The sequence below is a fragment of the Symphalangus syndactylus genome, chromosome 12 (assembly GCF_028878055.3).
Source record: "Symphalangus syndactylus isolate Jambi chromosome 12, NHGRI_mSymSyn1-v2.1_pri, whole genome shotgun sequence".
Taxonomy (NCBI): Eukaryota; Metazoa; Chordata; class Mammalia; order Primates; family Hylobatidae; genus Symphalangus; species Symphalangus syndactylus.
In genome coordinates this window covers 83,685,549-83,701,009 of record NC_072441.2, presented here as the reverse complement: position 1 = coordinate 83,701,009, position 15,461 = coordinate 83,685,549, and the positions used below count along the sequence as shown (strand labels likewise).

The following is a 15,461-nucleotide window of genomic DNA, read 5'->3' as shown; positions in this document are numbered from 1 at the left end:
CTTCTCTGTTTCTCACCCACAGGCCTCTTGCTCAGGAATGATCCTGTGACAAAGTGCAGACCATGCTTCATGTGGTCACTTGTGGACCCAGGGTCAGCCAGACTGCTGAGGAAACTGGCCTGATTTCAGGTCAAAGTGTCTGTCCCTTAGCTGGACAGGACATGGGCTGCTTTGGAGAACTGCCCCCCACCTCCTGCTAATCCCTTGGGACTGGGATATCTGGGATTCCTATCCTCCCAACTGGTTCTGGAGTCAGTTCAATATTGCCAGACCACAGTTGGGCTTGGTGGCTCATGCCTGTAATCCCAGTACTTTGGGAGGTGAAGGTGGGTAGATCACTTGAGCCCAGGAGTTCTGCACCAGCCTGGACAACATGGTGAAACTCCATCTCTACAGAAAATTTAAAAAAAAAAAATTAGCTGGGCATTGTGGTGCGTGCCTGTAGTCCCAACTACTTGGGACTTTGAGGTGGGAGGATCACCTGAGCCCAGGAGATCGAGGCTGCAGTGAGCAGAGATCATGATACTGCATTCCAGCCTGGGCTACAGAGGAAGGCCCTGTATCAAAAACAAAGTAATGCCAGACCATCCTTAAAGTCCCATGTCTCTGCCAACACCACAAGCACAAGGCCTGAATCCCCAGTCCCTGAAGTCTGCCACATTCTCTCTGGCTACAAATTTTGTCCCTCTTTATTTGTTCTGTCTTCTATATACAGAGAGATGAGGCCCCATGCTCATTTCCCCCAAAAAGTCCTCTCTGCTATCTCTCTCTTTCTTTTCCAACTCCAGAGTCAGAGAATTCTCCCCTTCCCATCCACTGAAACAGTCCCAACGGGCAGGCATGGAACTTAGTGGTTATAGCTCAGGCTCTGGAGCTCCACTCTCTGGGCCTGAATCCCAGCTCCACTCCTGACAAGACTTTTAGCATCAGACAAAAGTCTTGGGTAGGGTTTCTTCAGGAAATAAAGAATTCTCTTAAATTGGATAATTTGAAGGTGTTTCATTTGAAGGTGTTTATACGAAGGAATGGGCAGGGTGTTGGTAAACCACAAGGGATAGTGCATTACCCCAGATCTCATAACAGTGGGCTTGGTTACCCCTGTGAGGGTCCAAAGGATAGGGAGAGAATGGTCCCTAGAATGGCAACTGGGGAGGTAAATGCTCAACCTCACCCTCTCCATCTTATCTCCTATGGGTGCCACTCTCCAAACTCTACAGATGCCACTGTGCAAAGCCTTCAGCCTCCTGGCCCCACAGCAGAGTGGAGAAGGAACACACCTTGCTACAGCCCAGTTCCCTCATCTGTAAAACAGCCTGTTGATCCTACCTTCTTTCTAGGTTGTCACAATGATGAAAGGAGATGGTGTCCATGGGGCATGAACGCTGTTCCAGCACACAGGAAGTGTGCTCAATGAACAGCTCCAACTGTCTGACTATGGATTTTAATGATTAACTGGCTTCTCAAATGTAGCCTGTCAAAACAGAAAGCTTGAATTTCCCCCTACTTCAAACCTATTTCTTCCGTAGTCTCAGTTAGTGGCACTACCACCTACCCAACTGCTCAAGCCAGACTCCTCGACACTAGAAGCCGCCCTCTCCACGGCTGTTTTGCTGTTCCACTCTGCCGGCTCTTTAGAATGCATCTCCAAGCCGTCCCCCTCTCTTCATCTTCACTGCCAACATGCTAGTCCATCACCTACCACCTAGATTCTTCCTAAGCCCGCAGTAGTTCTGCCTGTACCTACTTTTTTTTTTTTTTTTTTTTTGAGACGCAGTTTTGCTCTTGTTGCCCAGGCTGGAGTGCAATGGCGTGCTGTCGGCTCACTGCAACCTCCGCCTCCCGGATTCAAATGATTCTCCTGCCTCAGCCTCCCAAGTAGCTGGGATTACAGGTGTGTGCCACCACACCTGGCTAATTTTTTGTGTTTTTAGTAGAGACGAGGTTTCACCATGTTAGCCAGGCTGGTCTCAAACTCCTGACCTCAGGTGATCCGCCTGCTTTGGCCTCCCAAAGTGCTGGGATTACAGGCGTGAGCCACCGCGCCCGGCTACCATCTATTTTTTACCCAGCAGTGGGAGGGACCTAAACCATCAGTTGGATCATGTCCCTCCCCTGGGTAAACCCAACACATTACAAGATCCTGCTCAGGTCCCCTACCTTCACTATGGACCATGACCCTGCACTCCAGGCACGCAGCCTCATTGCAGCTCTTTATCTCCTTGGCACCAAGCTTTTTCTTCCTCAGAGCCTTGGCATATATTATTTCTGTTCCCGCCCCCCCGCCCCCCGCCCAACGCCATGGAAAACCCCTTCCTCCATTTGCCTCCACTGGTTCCTTATCCTTCAAATTTCAGCTTCAAAAATAATCACTTCATAGAGGCCTTCTTCAACCATCTCATCTTGTCTAAAATATATCCTCTAGGTCAGGCATGGTGGCGTGCACCTGTAATCCCAGCTACTCGGGAAGCTGAGGCATGAGAATCGCTTGAACCCAGGAGGCAGAGGTGGCAGTGAGCTGAGATCGTGCCACTGTACTCCAGCCTAGGTGACAAGAGTGAAACTCCACTTCCAAAAATAAATAAATAAATAAAATACACCCTCTCTCTTCTCCCACTGGCTTCTGTGTTCCAGCACCCTGATCCATTACTTAGTAGTACTTGCAAGGTTTGTTGTTACATATTTATTTCTCTGATACTTGTTGATAGTCTGTCTCCCCACTATACTGTAAATCTCACAGAGGGCAAAGGCCCTATCTGTTTTGCTCACCACTGTGTCCTTACGGCCTGATACAGAGTAGGTGCTCGATAAAGATTGGACAGTGGGGAATGGGCAAATGGTAACTAATGAATGCTATGATGATGATGATGCTATCAAACCCCTTCCAGAGAATCCCACCAGTTAGTATCAACTGAATCCACAGCTAGTGTCACGCCAAAAGTGGCATCAGGGCAGCACTCACAAAGGATGCCCCAAACCATCCCAAGATGGGGCTGGTTGGGATTCCAGTGAATGATGCACTAAATGCCAGGGCAATCAGGCCAAAGCATATATTAGGGGAACTTACCTACAGAACAGCTGCTGCACATCCTTGCTGTGGACAATGGGACAAACGGTGTTCTACCCAGGTATGTTCTCAAGGAGGGGTTCGGGGTATGGTGTTTATAGGAGTGTTTAAGAAATTTGAGGCCAGTACTAATGGCTCAGGCTTGTAATCCTGGCACTTTGGGAGACCAAGGCAGGAGGACCACTTGAGCATAGGCATTCAAGACCAACCTGGGCAACAGAGTGACACCAGTCTCTACAAAAATAAAAAGTCAGCAACTGTGGAAAGAAAGGAAAAAAATATTTTTAATAAATAAAAATTTAAAAAGTAGCCAGGCATGGTGGTGCACACCTGTAGTACCGGCTACTTGGGAGGCTGAGGTGGGAGGATTGTTGGAGGCCAGGAAGTCAAGGCTACAGTGAGCCATGATCACACCTGTGCACTCCAGCCAGGGTGACAGAGTGAGACCCTTTAAAAAAAAAAGAAAGAGGCCGGGCACGGTGGCTGACGCCTGTAATCCCAGCACTTTGGGAGGCCGAGGCGGGCGGATCACGAGGTCAGGAGATCGAGACCACGGTGAAACCCCGTCTCTACTAAAAATACAAAAAAAAAAAAAAAAATTAGCTGGGCGCGGTGGCGGGCGCCTGTAGTCCCAGCTACTCGGGAGGCTGAGGCAGGAGAATGGTGTGAACCCGGGAGGCGGAGCTTGCAGTGAGCCGAGGTTGCGCCACTGCACTCCAGCCTGGGCGACAGAGAGACTCCGTCTCAAAAAAAAAAAAAAGAAAAAGAAAGAAAAAGACTGGGCATGGTGGCTCACACCTGTAATCCCAGCAGTTTGAGAGGCCAAGGCTGGTGGATACTTGAGGCCAGGAGTTGGAGACCAGCCTGGACAACATGGTGAAACCCCGTCTTTACTAAAAATACAAAAATTAGGCCAGGCACAGTGGCTCACACCTGTAATCCCAGCACTTTCGGAGGCCGAGGCGGGTGGATCACCTGAGGTCAGGAGTTCGAGACCAGCCTGACCAACATGCTGAAACCCCGTCTCTACTAAAAATACAAAAATTAGCCAGGCGTGGTGGTACATGCCTGTAATCCCAGCTACTCAGGAGGCTGAGACAGGATAATTGCTTGAACCCAGGAGGCAGAGGTTGCAGTGAGCCAAGATCATGCCACTCCACTCCAACATGGGCAACAGAGTCAGACTCAGTCTCAAAAAAAAAAGAAAAGAAAAAAGAAAAAAAATTAGCTGGGCATGGTGGTGCACGTCTGTAATCCCAGCTACTCAGGAGGCTGAGGCAGGAGGATCGCAGGGGTTGCAGTGAACTGAGATTGTGCCACTGCACTCCAGCCTGGGTGACAGAGTAAGACTCTGTCAAAAAAAAATAAAAAGAAAGAAGGAAGGAAGGGAGGGAGGGAGGGAGGAAGGAAGGAAGGGAGGAAAGAAAATTTCCCTGGGGGTAAGAGTCTATAACTTTAGCAAAGCAGTCGATCTTTCAGTGTTTCCAGCAACAACCTAATCAAGTTTATCAGTGTCTGAGAATGTTCAAGGTACCATCTTGGGTTCAAACCTGTAGGCAAAAACATGCAGCTGGCCAGGTTACAGAGTGGTGAAGGCACTCTGCATTTCTTGGTTGAGACAGAGAAAAAAAGTGGTCAGAACTGGGTGACCCTCCCCCCACCACACTATCACAGTGATCCCTTTTGCCTTTCTTCAGGCTCCCGCCCCATGCTACAGCCCCTGCTCCCTGGATTCATTAGGGCTAACTTCAGTAAAGTACAAAGAAAGTGGGGCCGTATGACTGGCCAAAAACGAAAAATATCTATTCACGTGGATGACAAGATAGTATGAATGGATTGAAAATTTATCAGGAAAAATGGATGAGAGGAAATGCCAGGAGATGAGGGCAGAGAGCAGGCAGTTCTGGGGGAGGGACTCTGTGGGGACAGGGTGGCCTACTGGGTGTGCCCCTTTTCTCTTCTCTGTCTCCCTTAGATAAGACCAGCAGTTTTGTCATCCTCTCCCTCTCATTCCATGGTCCCACAGCCCCAGGCCACACTGAAAGCATGTCGATCCAGGAGAACATATCATCCCTGCAGCTTTGGTCATGGGTCTCTAAGTCCCAAAGAGACTTAGCAAAGTCCATCCTGATTGGGGCTCCAGGAGGTAAGAAGGGGAGACAGAAGCCATGGAACATAGGAGGAAAATGAGGGTGGAAACTAGGAGCCAGGGTGGAGGGTATAAATGATCCACATCAGCCACTGGCTAGGTGGGTTTTAGAGAGGAACATACGTTCTTCAGAGCCTCCTGTGTGTTAAATTATGGACCCTGGCCTGGGTCTTTTCCAGGCCCTATAGGCAGGCTGGAGCTGCAGCCTGTAAGCCACGGGGCACTCCCGTGGTTCCTGGACTCTGGCCCCTGGCATACAGGGCTTCCAGTGGAACAGGAGACACTGGTGACATTTTAACCAGTCTGCAGAACTGATCCCCAGCCCAGCTGGGCCTCATGCCTCTGACAACCCAACAGTGTGGAGCAGACCCACAGAGAGGGAGACCCAGAGAGGTGTGCAGTGGCATGGAAGGTGCGGCTGGAATGGGGGGCGCCTCTGAACTGGGCTGGGTCAAGCTACAGGGACCTCTGTGTCTGTAGCAGCTTTGAGAAGCCTGGGGAGACTCAGAGGATGGGGTGGGGAAGCCAGCCAGTAGCCAGGGGTTGGAAGGGAGAAAACAGAGACCTTCGGAGCAGGAACTGGGTGATTCTGGGTCTGCATAGGGTGAGCCTGCTGGGGACTAGATATCAAGGGGTGGTGGGGTTGAGGGGCATCAGTAGCTGCAGGTTGGGGGGTCCTGGGTTGTGCGGGGTCAGTATAACTGAGTGGTCAAGAACTTGGGCTAGAGTTAATCAGACCTAGATTTGAATCCTAGCTGATCCATACTTAGAAGCTGTATGATATTGGACCATTTATTTCATCTTTCTCAGCCTCTGTTTCTTTATCCATAAAATTGGATAATTGTAGAACATTTAACAGTACCTGCTTTATAGGATCCTTGTGACGTAATAAGATAATATATGCATGATGCCCAGCTCATAAGAAGGGAAGGAATAGAGGGTATGCTGAGAGACGAAGGCATGGGGAGGAAGGGCAGGTGACATGCAGTCCCTGAGCCCCCTTCTACCACAGGGCCAGCAGGGTATCTGCGGCGGGCCAGTGTGGCCCAACTGACCCAGGAGCTGGGCACTGCCTTCTTCCAGCAGCAGCAGCTGCCAGCTGCTATGGCAGACACCTTCCTGGAACACCTCTGCCTACTGGACATCGACTCGGAGCCCGTGGCTGCTCGCAGTACCAGCATCATTGCCACCATCGGTAAACACTCTCATCCCCCTGCAGCCTCACAGGGCCTATTGGTGTTTCTTGAGGTGCTTCTTCATCTTTTGTCTCCTTTGAGACTTCTCCATGTTTGACACAGTCATTCATTCAACAAAAATTTGTTGAGCATATAGTAGACAAGATTTTGGGCCCTGGGAGTAGATCAGTGAAAAAAACAGACAAAAATCCCTACCCTTGGGGAGCTGACAGTCTAGCTGAGTGTGACAATAAATAGTAAGCACTATAAATTATTTAAAATAAGTAAATTATTTATTCCGTTAGAAAGTGAGGCCGGGCGTGGTGGCTCATGCCTGTAATCGCAGCATTTTGGGAGGCCAAGGTGGGCAGATCACCTGAGGTCAGGAGTTCAAGACTAGCCTGGCCAACATGGAGAAATTCCATCTCTACTAAAAATACAAAATTAGCCAGGCATGGTGGTGCATGCCTGCAATCCCAGCTACTCAGGAGGCTGAGGCAGGAGAATCGCTTGAACCCAGGAGGCAGAGGCTGTAGTGAGCCGAGATCGCACCATTGCATTCCAGCCTGGGCAACAAGAGAAAAACTCCATCTCAAAAAAAAAAAAAAAAGTGAGCTAGGCTCAGTGGCTCATACCTGTAATCCCAGCACTTTAGGAGGCCAAGGTTGGCAGATGCTTGAGTCCAGGAGTTTGAGACCAGTCTGGGCAAATGGCAAAACCCATCTCTACAAAAAATACAAAAATTAGTTGAGTGTGGTGGTGCATGCCTGTAGTCCCAGCTACTCAAGAGGCTGAGGCGGGAGGATCACTTAAGCCCAGGAGGTCAAGGCTGGAGTGAGTCATGATTGAGCCACTGTACTCCAGCCTAGGTGACAGATGAGACCCAAGAAACAAAGAGAGAAAGAGAAAGAAAGAGAGAAAGGGAAAGAAGAAAGAGAGAAAGAAAGAAAGAAAGAAAGAAAGAAAGAAAGAAAGAAAGAAAGAAAGAAAGAAAGAAAGAAAGAAATGAAGGAAGGAGGATGGAAGGAAGGGAGGAAGGAAGGAAGGAAGGAAGGAAGGAAGGAAGGAAGGAAGGAAGGAAAGCAGGCAAGAAAGAAAGAAGAAAGAAAGAAAAAGAAAGAAGAAAGAAAGAAAGAAAAAGAAAAGAAAGAAAGAAAGAAAGAAAAGAAAGAAAGAAAAGAAAGAAAGAAAGAAAGAAAGAAAGAAAGAAAGAAAGAAAGGAAGAAAGAAAGAAAGAAAGAAAGAAAGTTGTCCGGGCGCAGTGGCTCACGCCTATAATCCCAGCACTTTGGGAGGCTGAGGCAGGTGGATCACCTGAGGTCAGGGGTCTGAGACCAGCCTGGCTAACATGGTGAAACTCTGTTTCTACTAAAAATACAAAAAATTAGCCAGGCATGGTGGCATGTGCCTGTAATCCCAGCTACACGGGAGGCTGAGGCAGGGGAATCGCTTGAACCCGGGAGACAGAGATTGCAGTGAGCCAAGATCACGCCATTGCACTCCAGTTTGGGCAACAAGAGCGAAACTCTGTCTTTAAAAAAAAAAAAAAAAAAAGCCAGGCGCGGTGGCTCCCGCCTGTAATCCCAGCACTTTGGGAGGCCGAGGCGGGCGGATCACCTGAGGTCAGGAGTTCGAGACCAGCCTCAACATGGAAAAACCCCATCTGTACTAAAAATACAAAAAATTAGCCGGGTGTGGTGGTGCATGCTTGTAATCCCAGTTACTCGGGTGGCTGAGGCAGGAGAATTGCTTGAACCTGGAAGGCAGAGGTTGCAGTGAGCTGAGATCGTGCCATTGCACTCCAGCCTGGGCAATAAGAGCGAAACTCCATCTCAAAAAAAAAGGCCAGTTACGGTGTTTCATGCCTGTAATCCCAGCACTTTGGGAGGCCGAGGCAGAGAGATCACGAGGTCAAGAGATCGAGACCATCCTGGCCAACATGGTGAAACCCCGTCTCTACTAAAAATATAAAACTTAGCTGGGTGTGGCGGCACATGCCTGTAGTCCCAGCTGCTTGGAAGGCTGAGGCAGGAGAATCACTTGAACTTGAAGTCAGGGAGCAGAGATCGCGCCACTGTCCTCCAGCCTGGTGACAGAGCGAGATTCCGTCTAAAAAAGAAAAAAAAGAAAAAAAAAAAAGAAAAGAAAGAAAAAGTGAAAGTTTTAAGTGCTATGGGGAAAGAAATCAAGTATGGTAAGGGCATTGGGGTACAAGGGTGAAGACAGGTTGCAACCCTAAATAGAGAGGTCAGGTACCCATTATTGAGAAAATGAGACCTAAGGGAAGACTTGAAGGAGATGAGAGAATTAGCCATGCAGAGATCTGGGGGAAGAGAATTCCAGGAAGAAGGATCAGTCAGTGCTAAGGCCTAAGTCAAGGAGGTTAGAAGAGCTAGAAACCATCAAGGGGGAAGAGCGGCAGACATGAAGAGACTGTGTGCGGACAGGAAGATCAGGTGGGGCTTTGTAGGCCATTTTTAGAATTTGAGTTGCGTTTTCCTCCGAGTGAAATGAGAAACTGCTGCAGGGTTTTGAGCAGGGGAATGACAAGCTCTTATTTATGTTTTAATACAACCTCCCCTCCCCTGCTGCTGTACTGAAAATAGATGGGGGGTGGGGGGAAGGGTGCCCCTGCAGTATTTCTGGCTCAGACCAGTTGGCGGCAGTGAGGTGGTGAGAAGTGGTCAGATTCTGAATGTATTTTGCAGGTAGAGCTGACAGGATTTGCTAATTGATTGGATATGGGGTAAGGAGTTAGGGTGAGAAAGAAAGGAATCAAAGGTGGCAGGTGACTCTGAGGTTTTTGACATGAGGAACTGGAACGATGCATTAGCCACTGAGCAGGAAAGACTGTGGTGGAAGGGGCTGAGATGAGAGCAGACGTTTGCTTGGGACATGTTGAGTCTGAGATGCATATTAGCCATCCAAATGTGATAGAGGGGGCAGTCAGGTACACAACTCTGGGTTTGGGAGAAAAGTCTGGATTGCAGAGATATTTGGGAGTTGGCTACATATAGACGGCATCTCAAGCCATGAGACTAGTTGAGATCACCAAAGGAGTGTAGGTGAAATGACAGAGAAAAGAACAGGGTATCTAATGTTAAGGGGAGGAACAAGGAAAGGAGACTGGGAAAGAGCAGCTAGTGAGATAGGAGTCAGCCAAGAGAGGGTGCTGCCCTGGAGGTCAGGTGAAGACAGTGTGTCAAAGAAGGATGTATGTTCAGGCTGCTGACGGGCCAATAGAGGAGGACTGAGCATTGAGCATTACAATGAGCAACAACACAGAGGTTCTTGGTGACCTTGACAAGAACAGATGCAGTGGAGAGATTGAGGCCAACGCCTGAGTGGGGTGGGTTCAAGGGAGAATAGGGGAGGCGAACTGGAGGCAGCAAGTACAGATAACTCTTACAATGAGTTATGCTGCAAGAGAGAGCAAAAACTGGGACTGAGGGGAAACCAGGGGATTAAGAGAATTTTTTTTTTAATGATGAAAGAAATAACAGTAGGTTTACATGCTGATGGGGATGATCCAGTAAAAAAGGAAAACATGGCTGGGCACGGTGACTCACACCTGTAATCCCAGCATTTTGGGAGGGTGAGGCGGGTGGATCACCTGAGGTCAAGAGTTCAAGACCAGCCTGGCCAGCATGGTGAAACCCCTTCTCTACTAAAAATACAAAAAAATTAGCCAGGCATGGTGGTGCACGCCTGTAATCCCAGCTACTCAGGAGGCTGAGGCAGGATAATCGCTTGAACTGGGGAGGCAGAGGTTGCAGTGAGCCGGGATGGTGCCACTGCACTCCAGCCTGGGCAACAAGAGTGAAACTCCCTCCGTCTCAAAAAAAAAAAAAAAAGAAAGAAAGAAAGAAAGAAAAAGAAAAGGAAAACATAGGTGTCACAGAGGACTACAGAATGGCTTAATTTGTGTCCTTGAGCAGGTGAGAAGGAGGAGACCTAGCGCACAAGTGGAAAGACAGATAGGGACCGGAGAATGAGCCAACCTGCTCTCAGCTAGCAGCTGCCCCATAGCAGCGCAGGCATGGGATAGAACTCAGCTCTTCTCAGTCCATTGAGGCCTCCTAGGTCTAAAAGCCCGCACCCAAACGCCCTCACCTGGCTCCCAGCCCCTGCCCTACGCCCCATACCCTGGGGTAGCCGGGCAAGCAACATTTACATACATCACATGCCCACACAGAGATCTCAGGCCTGGCAGAGGGCACTCCCCTCCGACTTCCACAGTGCTGCCTCCCCAAGGGGATGGATGTTGGCTGGAGAGGGAAGGGGAGTCTGTGATCTGTGAGCAAGGGTTGCAACAGGGAATAAAGGTCAGGTAACAGGACGCCTGTGGCGTGGGGCGTTCTGAGAGTGGTAATGGTTCGGTTTGGTTGCCTCTCATTTCTGGGGGAATGTTGTCTGAAAGTGAACCTTTGGTTCTAGGGCCGGCATCTCGCTCGGTGGAGCGCCTCAAGGAGATGATCAAGGCCGGGATGAACATTGCGCGACTCAACTTCTCCCATGGCTCCCACGAGGTGCGGGACGGGCCTCCCGGCAGTGGGTGGGGCAGGAGGATGCCTCGAGGTCCTGGCCACCTTCCCCTGAAACCCTCGCTCCGCTCCCTCCCCCAGTACCACGCTGAGTCCATCGCCAACATCCGGGAGGCGGTGGAGAGCTTTGCAGCTTCCCCGCTCAGTTACCGGCCCGTGGCCATCGCCCTGGACACCAAGGGACCGGAGATCCGCACTGGGATCCTGCAGGGGGTGAGCAATGGGGCTGGGATTCGCCCGGCCGGGGCCGGAAAGGCGGCGCCCTTAGGGCTGGGCCCAGGCGTGGGCAGGGGCGGATCCCGGACTCCGGGGCGCAGAACTCACATCTCCTCTGGCTCCGTCCCTAGGGTCCAGAGTCGGAAGTGGAGCTGGTGAAGGGCTCCCAGGTGCTGGTGACTGTGGACCCCGCGTTCCGGACGCGGGGGAACGCGAACACCGTGTGGGTGGACTACCCCAATATTGTCCGGGTCGTGCCGGTGGGGGGCCACATCTACATTGACGACGGGCTCATCTCCCTAGTGGTCCAGAAAATCGGTGCGGACGCGCCTCCCGCCCTGACCACATCCGTGCACTGGGCACATTCCCTTCTCCTTGGCTCCCCCATCAGCCCTCAGAGCGACCACACCTTCCCCTGGCCACGCGTTTTTGCCAGCCCGTCCCAGGAGTCCCCAGCGTGTAGACTCCGCGCTCACCCTGGGTTTGGGCTGGACTAAGGGTGGGTCGTTTCTTCCACGGACGCCCATCTGTGCCTCTTCCGGGCGAAGCCCAGAACAAGGGCGGAGAGACGAGAAGGACATGGTTCCTGACCTCTTGGGGGTCCAAGCCCCAGCGTCCTCTCTGCTGTAACTGTGCCCCGTCCTCACCCCTGACCGCAGCTGGCTCTCTCCATGTCCGCAGGCCCAGAGGGACTGGTGACCCAAGTGGAGAACGGCGGCGTCCTGGGCAGCCGGAAGGGCGTGAACTTGCCAGGGGCCCAGGTGGACTTGCCCGGGCTGTCCGAGCAGGACGTCCGAGACCTGCGCTTCGGGGTGGAGCATGGCGTGGACATCGTCTTTGCCTCCTTTGTGCGGAAAGCCAGCGACGTGGCTGCCGTCAGGGCTGCTCTGGGTCCGGAAGGACACGGCATCAAGATCATCAGCAAAATTGAGAACCACGAAGGCGTGAAGAGGTGAGGCTTGGGCTCTGTTCCCCTTCGGCCCTGTCGCTGTTCCCCATCACCTTTCTTCTCCCGCCTGCCTCTGCCTTGATTCTCCCAACCTCTCAGGTTTGATGAAATCCTGGAGGTGAGCGACGGCATCATGGTGGCACGGGGGGACCTAGGCATCGAGATCCCAGCAGAGAAGGTTTTCCTGGCTCAGAAGATGATGATTGGGCGCTGCAACTTGGCGGGCAAGCCTGTTGTCTGTGCCACACAGGTCTGGAGTGAGCCCTTGAGGTTCGGCACTCTGTGGGTTTTAGGGACACCTGTGGGTGAATACCCACACTGTAGGGGTTTGCTTCGTTTGTTTTGTTTTTTGAGACGGAGTCTCACTCCATCATCCAGGCTGGAGTGCAGCGCGCAATCTCCGCTCACTGCAACCTCTGCCTCTTGAGTTCAAGCAATTCTCCTGCCTCAGCCTCCCAAGTAGCTGGGATTACAGGTGACTGCCACCATGCCAGGCTACTTTTTGTATTTTTAGTAGAGACGGGTTTTCACCATGTTGGCCAGACTGGTCTCGAACTCCTGACCTCAGGTGATCTACTCGCCTCGGCCTCCCAAAGTGCTGGGATTACAGGTGTGAGCCACTGCGCCCAGCCCACACTGTAGGTTTATAGCACATTTTGCTGATAAGTGTTTGATCCTCAAACGACAAAGTTAGATATACTTTGACCCCTATTTTCAGGGGTTGTGACTGTGACCCTGGATTTTGGGACACTCTGAGAGTGTGGGTGTCAGAGAAGTAGCTTGGGCAGGGTCCCCAGTCACAGTGTGACTCCTACAACTTTGAAGTCCATGCTGTCCCCCAGATGCTGGAGAGCATGATTACCAAGCCCCGGCCAACAAGGGCAGAGACAAGTGATGTTGCCAACGCTGTGCTGGATGGGGCTGACTGCATCATGCTGTCAGGGGAGACTGCCAAGGGCAACTTCCCTGTGGAAGCCGTGAAGATGCAGCATGCGGTAGGAGCTCAGAATGAAAAGCAAATGGGCCAGGCAACCAAATCCCTTCCAAATCCCAGTGCCCCTTCCCAGCCTAACATTCTGGCACCTGCAGATTGCCCGGGAGGCAGAGGCCGCAGTGTATCACCGGCAGCTGTTTGAGGAGCTACGTCGGGCAGCGCCACTAAGCCGTGATCCCACTGAGGTCACCGCCATTGGCGCAGTGGAGGCTGCCTTCAAGTGCTGTGCTGCTGCCATCATTGTGCTGACCACAACTGGCCGGTGAGGGGGATACTGGGAATGTCCAGATGGAGCTTTGTGTCAGGGGTAGGCTGGGATGGGCCCCAGGCCTGGGTTTAGTCTGGTCACCAGGGGTGAAGAGTGTCCACCTGAGACAAGAGGAGAGGCAGCAATGACAGCTGGAGGCCAGGAGAGACAGAATGCCAGTGAGCTTCTGGGGGCTGGAAGGGGACAGCGGCATCACTGGGCACATTGGCTTCAAGGCCATTTGGGCTCCTGGGGCTCAGAGGCAAGTCCATTCGGCCCACAGAGCCTACCAATGCTGAGGTATTGCAGAAGGGTCCAGTAGGTCTGAGTTTAAGTCTTTACGCAGAATTGTAGCTCTATTAGCCTGCTCTCTTTCCTCATGAACAGGACAAGGTAACGATTTGTTCTTCATGGGGTCGCGAGGATTAACAGGCAATATTAAGTACTAGATAGTACTTAATATCTATATAGTAAATTAAGCACATAATGCACTTTCTCAAAAGGGTTTTATACTCTTGTGTTTTTTTTTTTCTTTTTTTCTTTTTTTTCTTTTGAGAATGGCATCTCGCTCTGTTGCTCAGGCTGGAGTACAACGGCGCAATCTCGGCTCACCACAACCTTCACCTCCCAGGTTCAAGTGATTCTCCTGCCTCAGCCTTCCGAGTAGCTGGGATTACAGGCGCATGCCACCACGCCCGGCTAATTTTTTGTATTTTTAGTAGATACAGGGTTTCGTCATGTTAGCCAGGCTGGTCTCAAACTCCTGACCTCAGGTGATCCACCCTCCTTGGCCTCCCAAAGTGCTGGGATTATAGGCATGAGCCACCGTGCCTGGCCAGCTTTTATATTTCTTAAAGAGATTTCTCCTTATTATCTTATTTGATATATCTGTATTATCTCATATCTTCCTTGTGTGGTAGGGAGGGCAGGCATTCTTTTTTTTTTTTTTTAATACAGAGATGGGGTCTCACTATGTTGCCTAGGCTGGTCTTCAGCTCCTGGGCTCAAATAATTCTCCCATCGCGGCCTCCCAAAGTGCTGGGATTACAGGCATGAGCCACCGCGCCCGGCCTGGGAGGCAGGCATTCTTACACTCATTTTACAGGTGAGAACACCAAGGCCCAGAGAAGTATGATGACTTACCCAGGGTCACACAGCTTGTTAGTGACACCTGGAACTAGAACCCAGACTCTCCTTTCCTGGTTCACCATTCTCTCGCTGTTCTGGGCTGACCTTCTCTGCCTCCTCCAGCTCAGCCCAGCTTCTGTCTCGGTACCGACCTCGGGCAGCAGTCATTGCTGTCACCCGCTCTGCCCAGGCTGCCCGCCAGGTCCACTTATGCCGAGGAGTCTTCCCCTTGCTTTACCGTGAACCTCCAGAAGCCATCTGGGCAGATGATGTAGATCGCCGGGTGCAATTTGGCATTGAAAGTGGTGAGCTACCTAGACCTTCCCCGCCACTCCTACCATTTGTATCAGAAGTCCCCCAACCCAGCTTCCCATACCCACTCAAAGGGCCCTGCCTCTCTCCTGTGGTCCCAGGTTTTCCCTGTGAGAGTCACTAAGACTGAGATATCAGTCTGGCATATCACAAATACCTCTTCCATCAGCATAGCCACACAGGCTGACAGCCGTGCTACTTAGCAACACACTCTGTCCTAGCCTAAGGATACTCCTGCACCTTTTTTTTTTTTTTTTTTTTTTGATAGAGAGTCTCGCTCTGTTGCCAGGCTGGAGTGCAATGGCGCGATCTCGGCTCACTGCAACCTCTGCCTCCCGGGTTCAAGTGATTCTCCTGCCTCAGCCTCCCAAGTAGCTGGTACTACGGGCGTGCGCCACCACGCCCGGATAATTTTTGTATTTTTAGTAGAGATGGTGTTTCACCATGTTGGCCAGGATGGTCTCAATGTCTTGACCTCATGATCCGCCTGCCTCGGACTCCCAAAGTGCTAGGATTACAGGCGTCAGCCACTGTGCCGGCATCTCTTACACCTTTAATATACTGCAGTTGTCACATTCCCTGCGTGCCACCCGTGGGACATACTTCACTGCCTCATTCCCTACAGGGTGGCCTTGATGTGGTAAAAGGTGGTGGCTGGTTCTTGTTACAGGGCTGGCCTGGTC

The 15,461-nt window shown here is 51.3% G+C and overlaps 1 protein-coding gene across 1 annotated transcript in view; it reads left to right on the top strand.

The window, feature by feature from the left end:
- PKLR (pyruvate kinase L/R) overlaps nucleotides 1-15,461 on the top strand; it is a 20,422-nt gene that overhangs the window by 3,179 nt on the left and 1,782 nt on the right. The window contains exons 2-12 of the mRNA XM_063626787.1: nucleotides 5,091-5,210; nucleotides 5,536-5,625; nucleotides 6,226-6,408; nucleotides 10,826-10,917; nucleotides 11,014-11,145; nucleotides 11,280-11,466; nucleotides 11,830-12,100; nucleotides 12,197-12,347; nucleotides 12,940-13,092; nucleotides 13,187-13,353; nucleotides 14,590-14,771. Of these exons, the coding sequence (XP_063482857.1) occupies nucleotides 5,111-5,210; nucleotides 5,536-5,625; nucleotides 6,226-6,408; nucleotides 10,826-10,917; nucleotides 11,014-11,145; nucleotides 11,280-11,466; nucleotides 11,830-12,100; nucleotides 12,197-12,347; nucleotides 12,940-13,092; nucleotides 13,187-13,353; nucleotides 14,590-14,771 (1,708 nt within the window). The 5' untranslated portion in view covers nucleotides 5,091-5,110. The remainder of the gene's footprint in view (nucleotides 1-5,090; nucleotides 5,211-5,535; nucleotides 5,626-6,225; nucleotides 6,409-10,825; nucleotides 10,918-11,013; nucleotides 11,146-11,279; nucleotides 11,467-11,829; nucleotides 12,101-12,196; nucleotides 12,348-12,939; nucleotides 13,093-13,186; nucleotides 13,354-14,589; nucleotides 14,772-15,461) is intronic.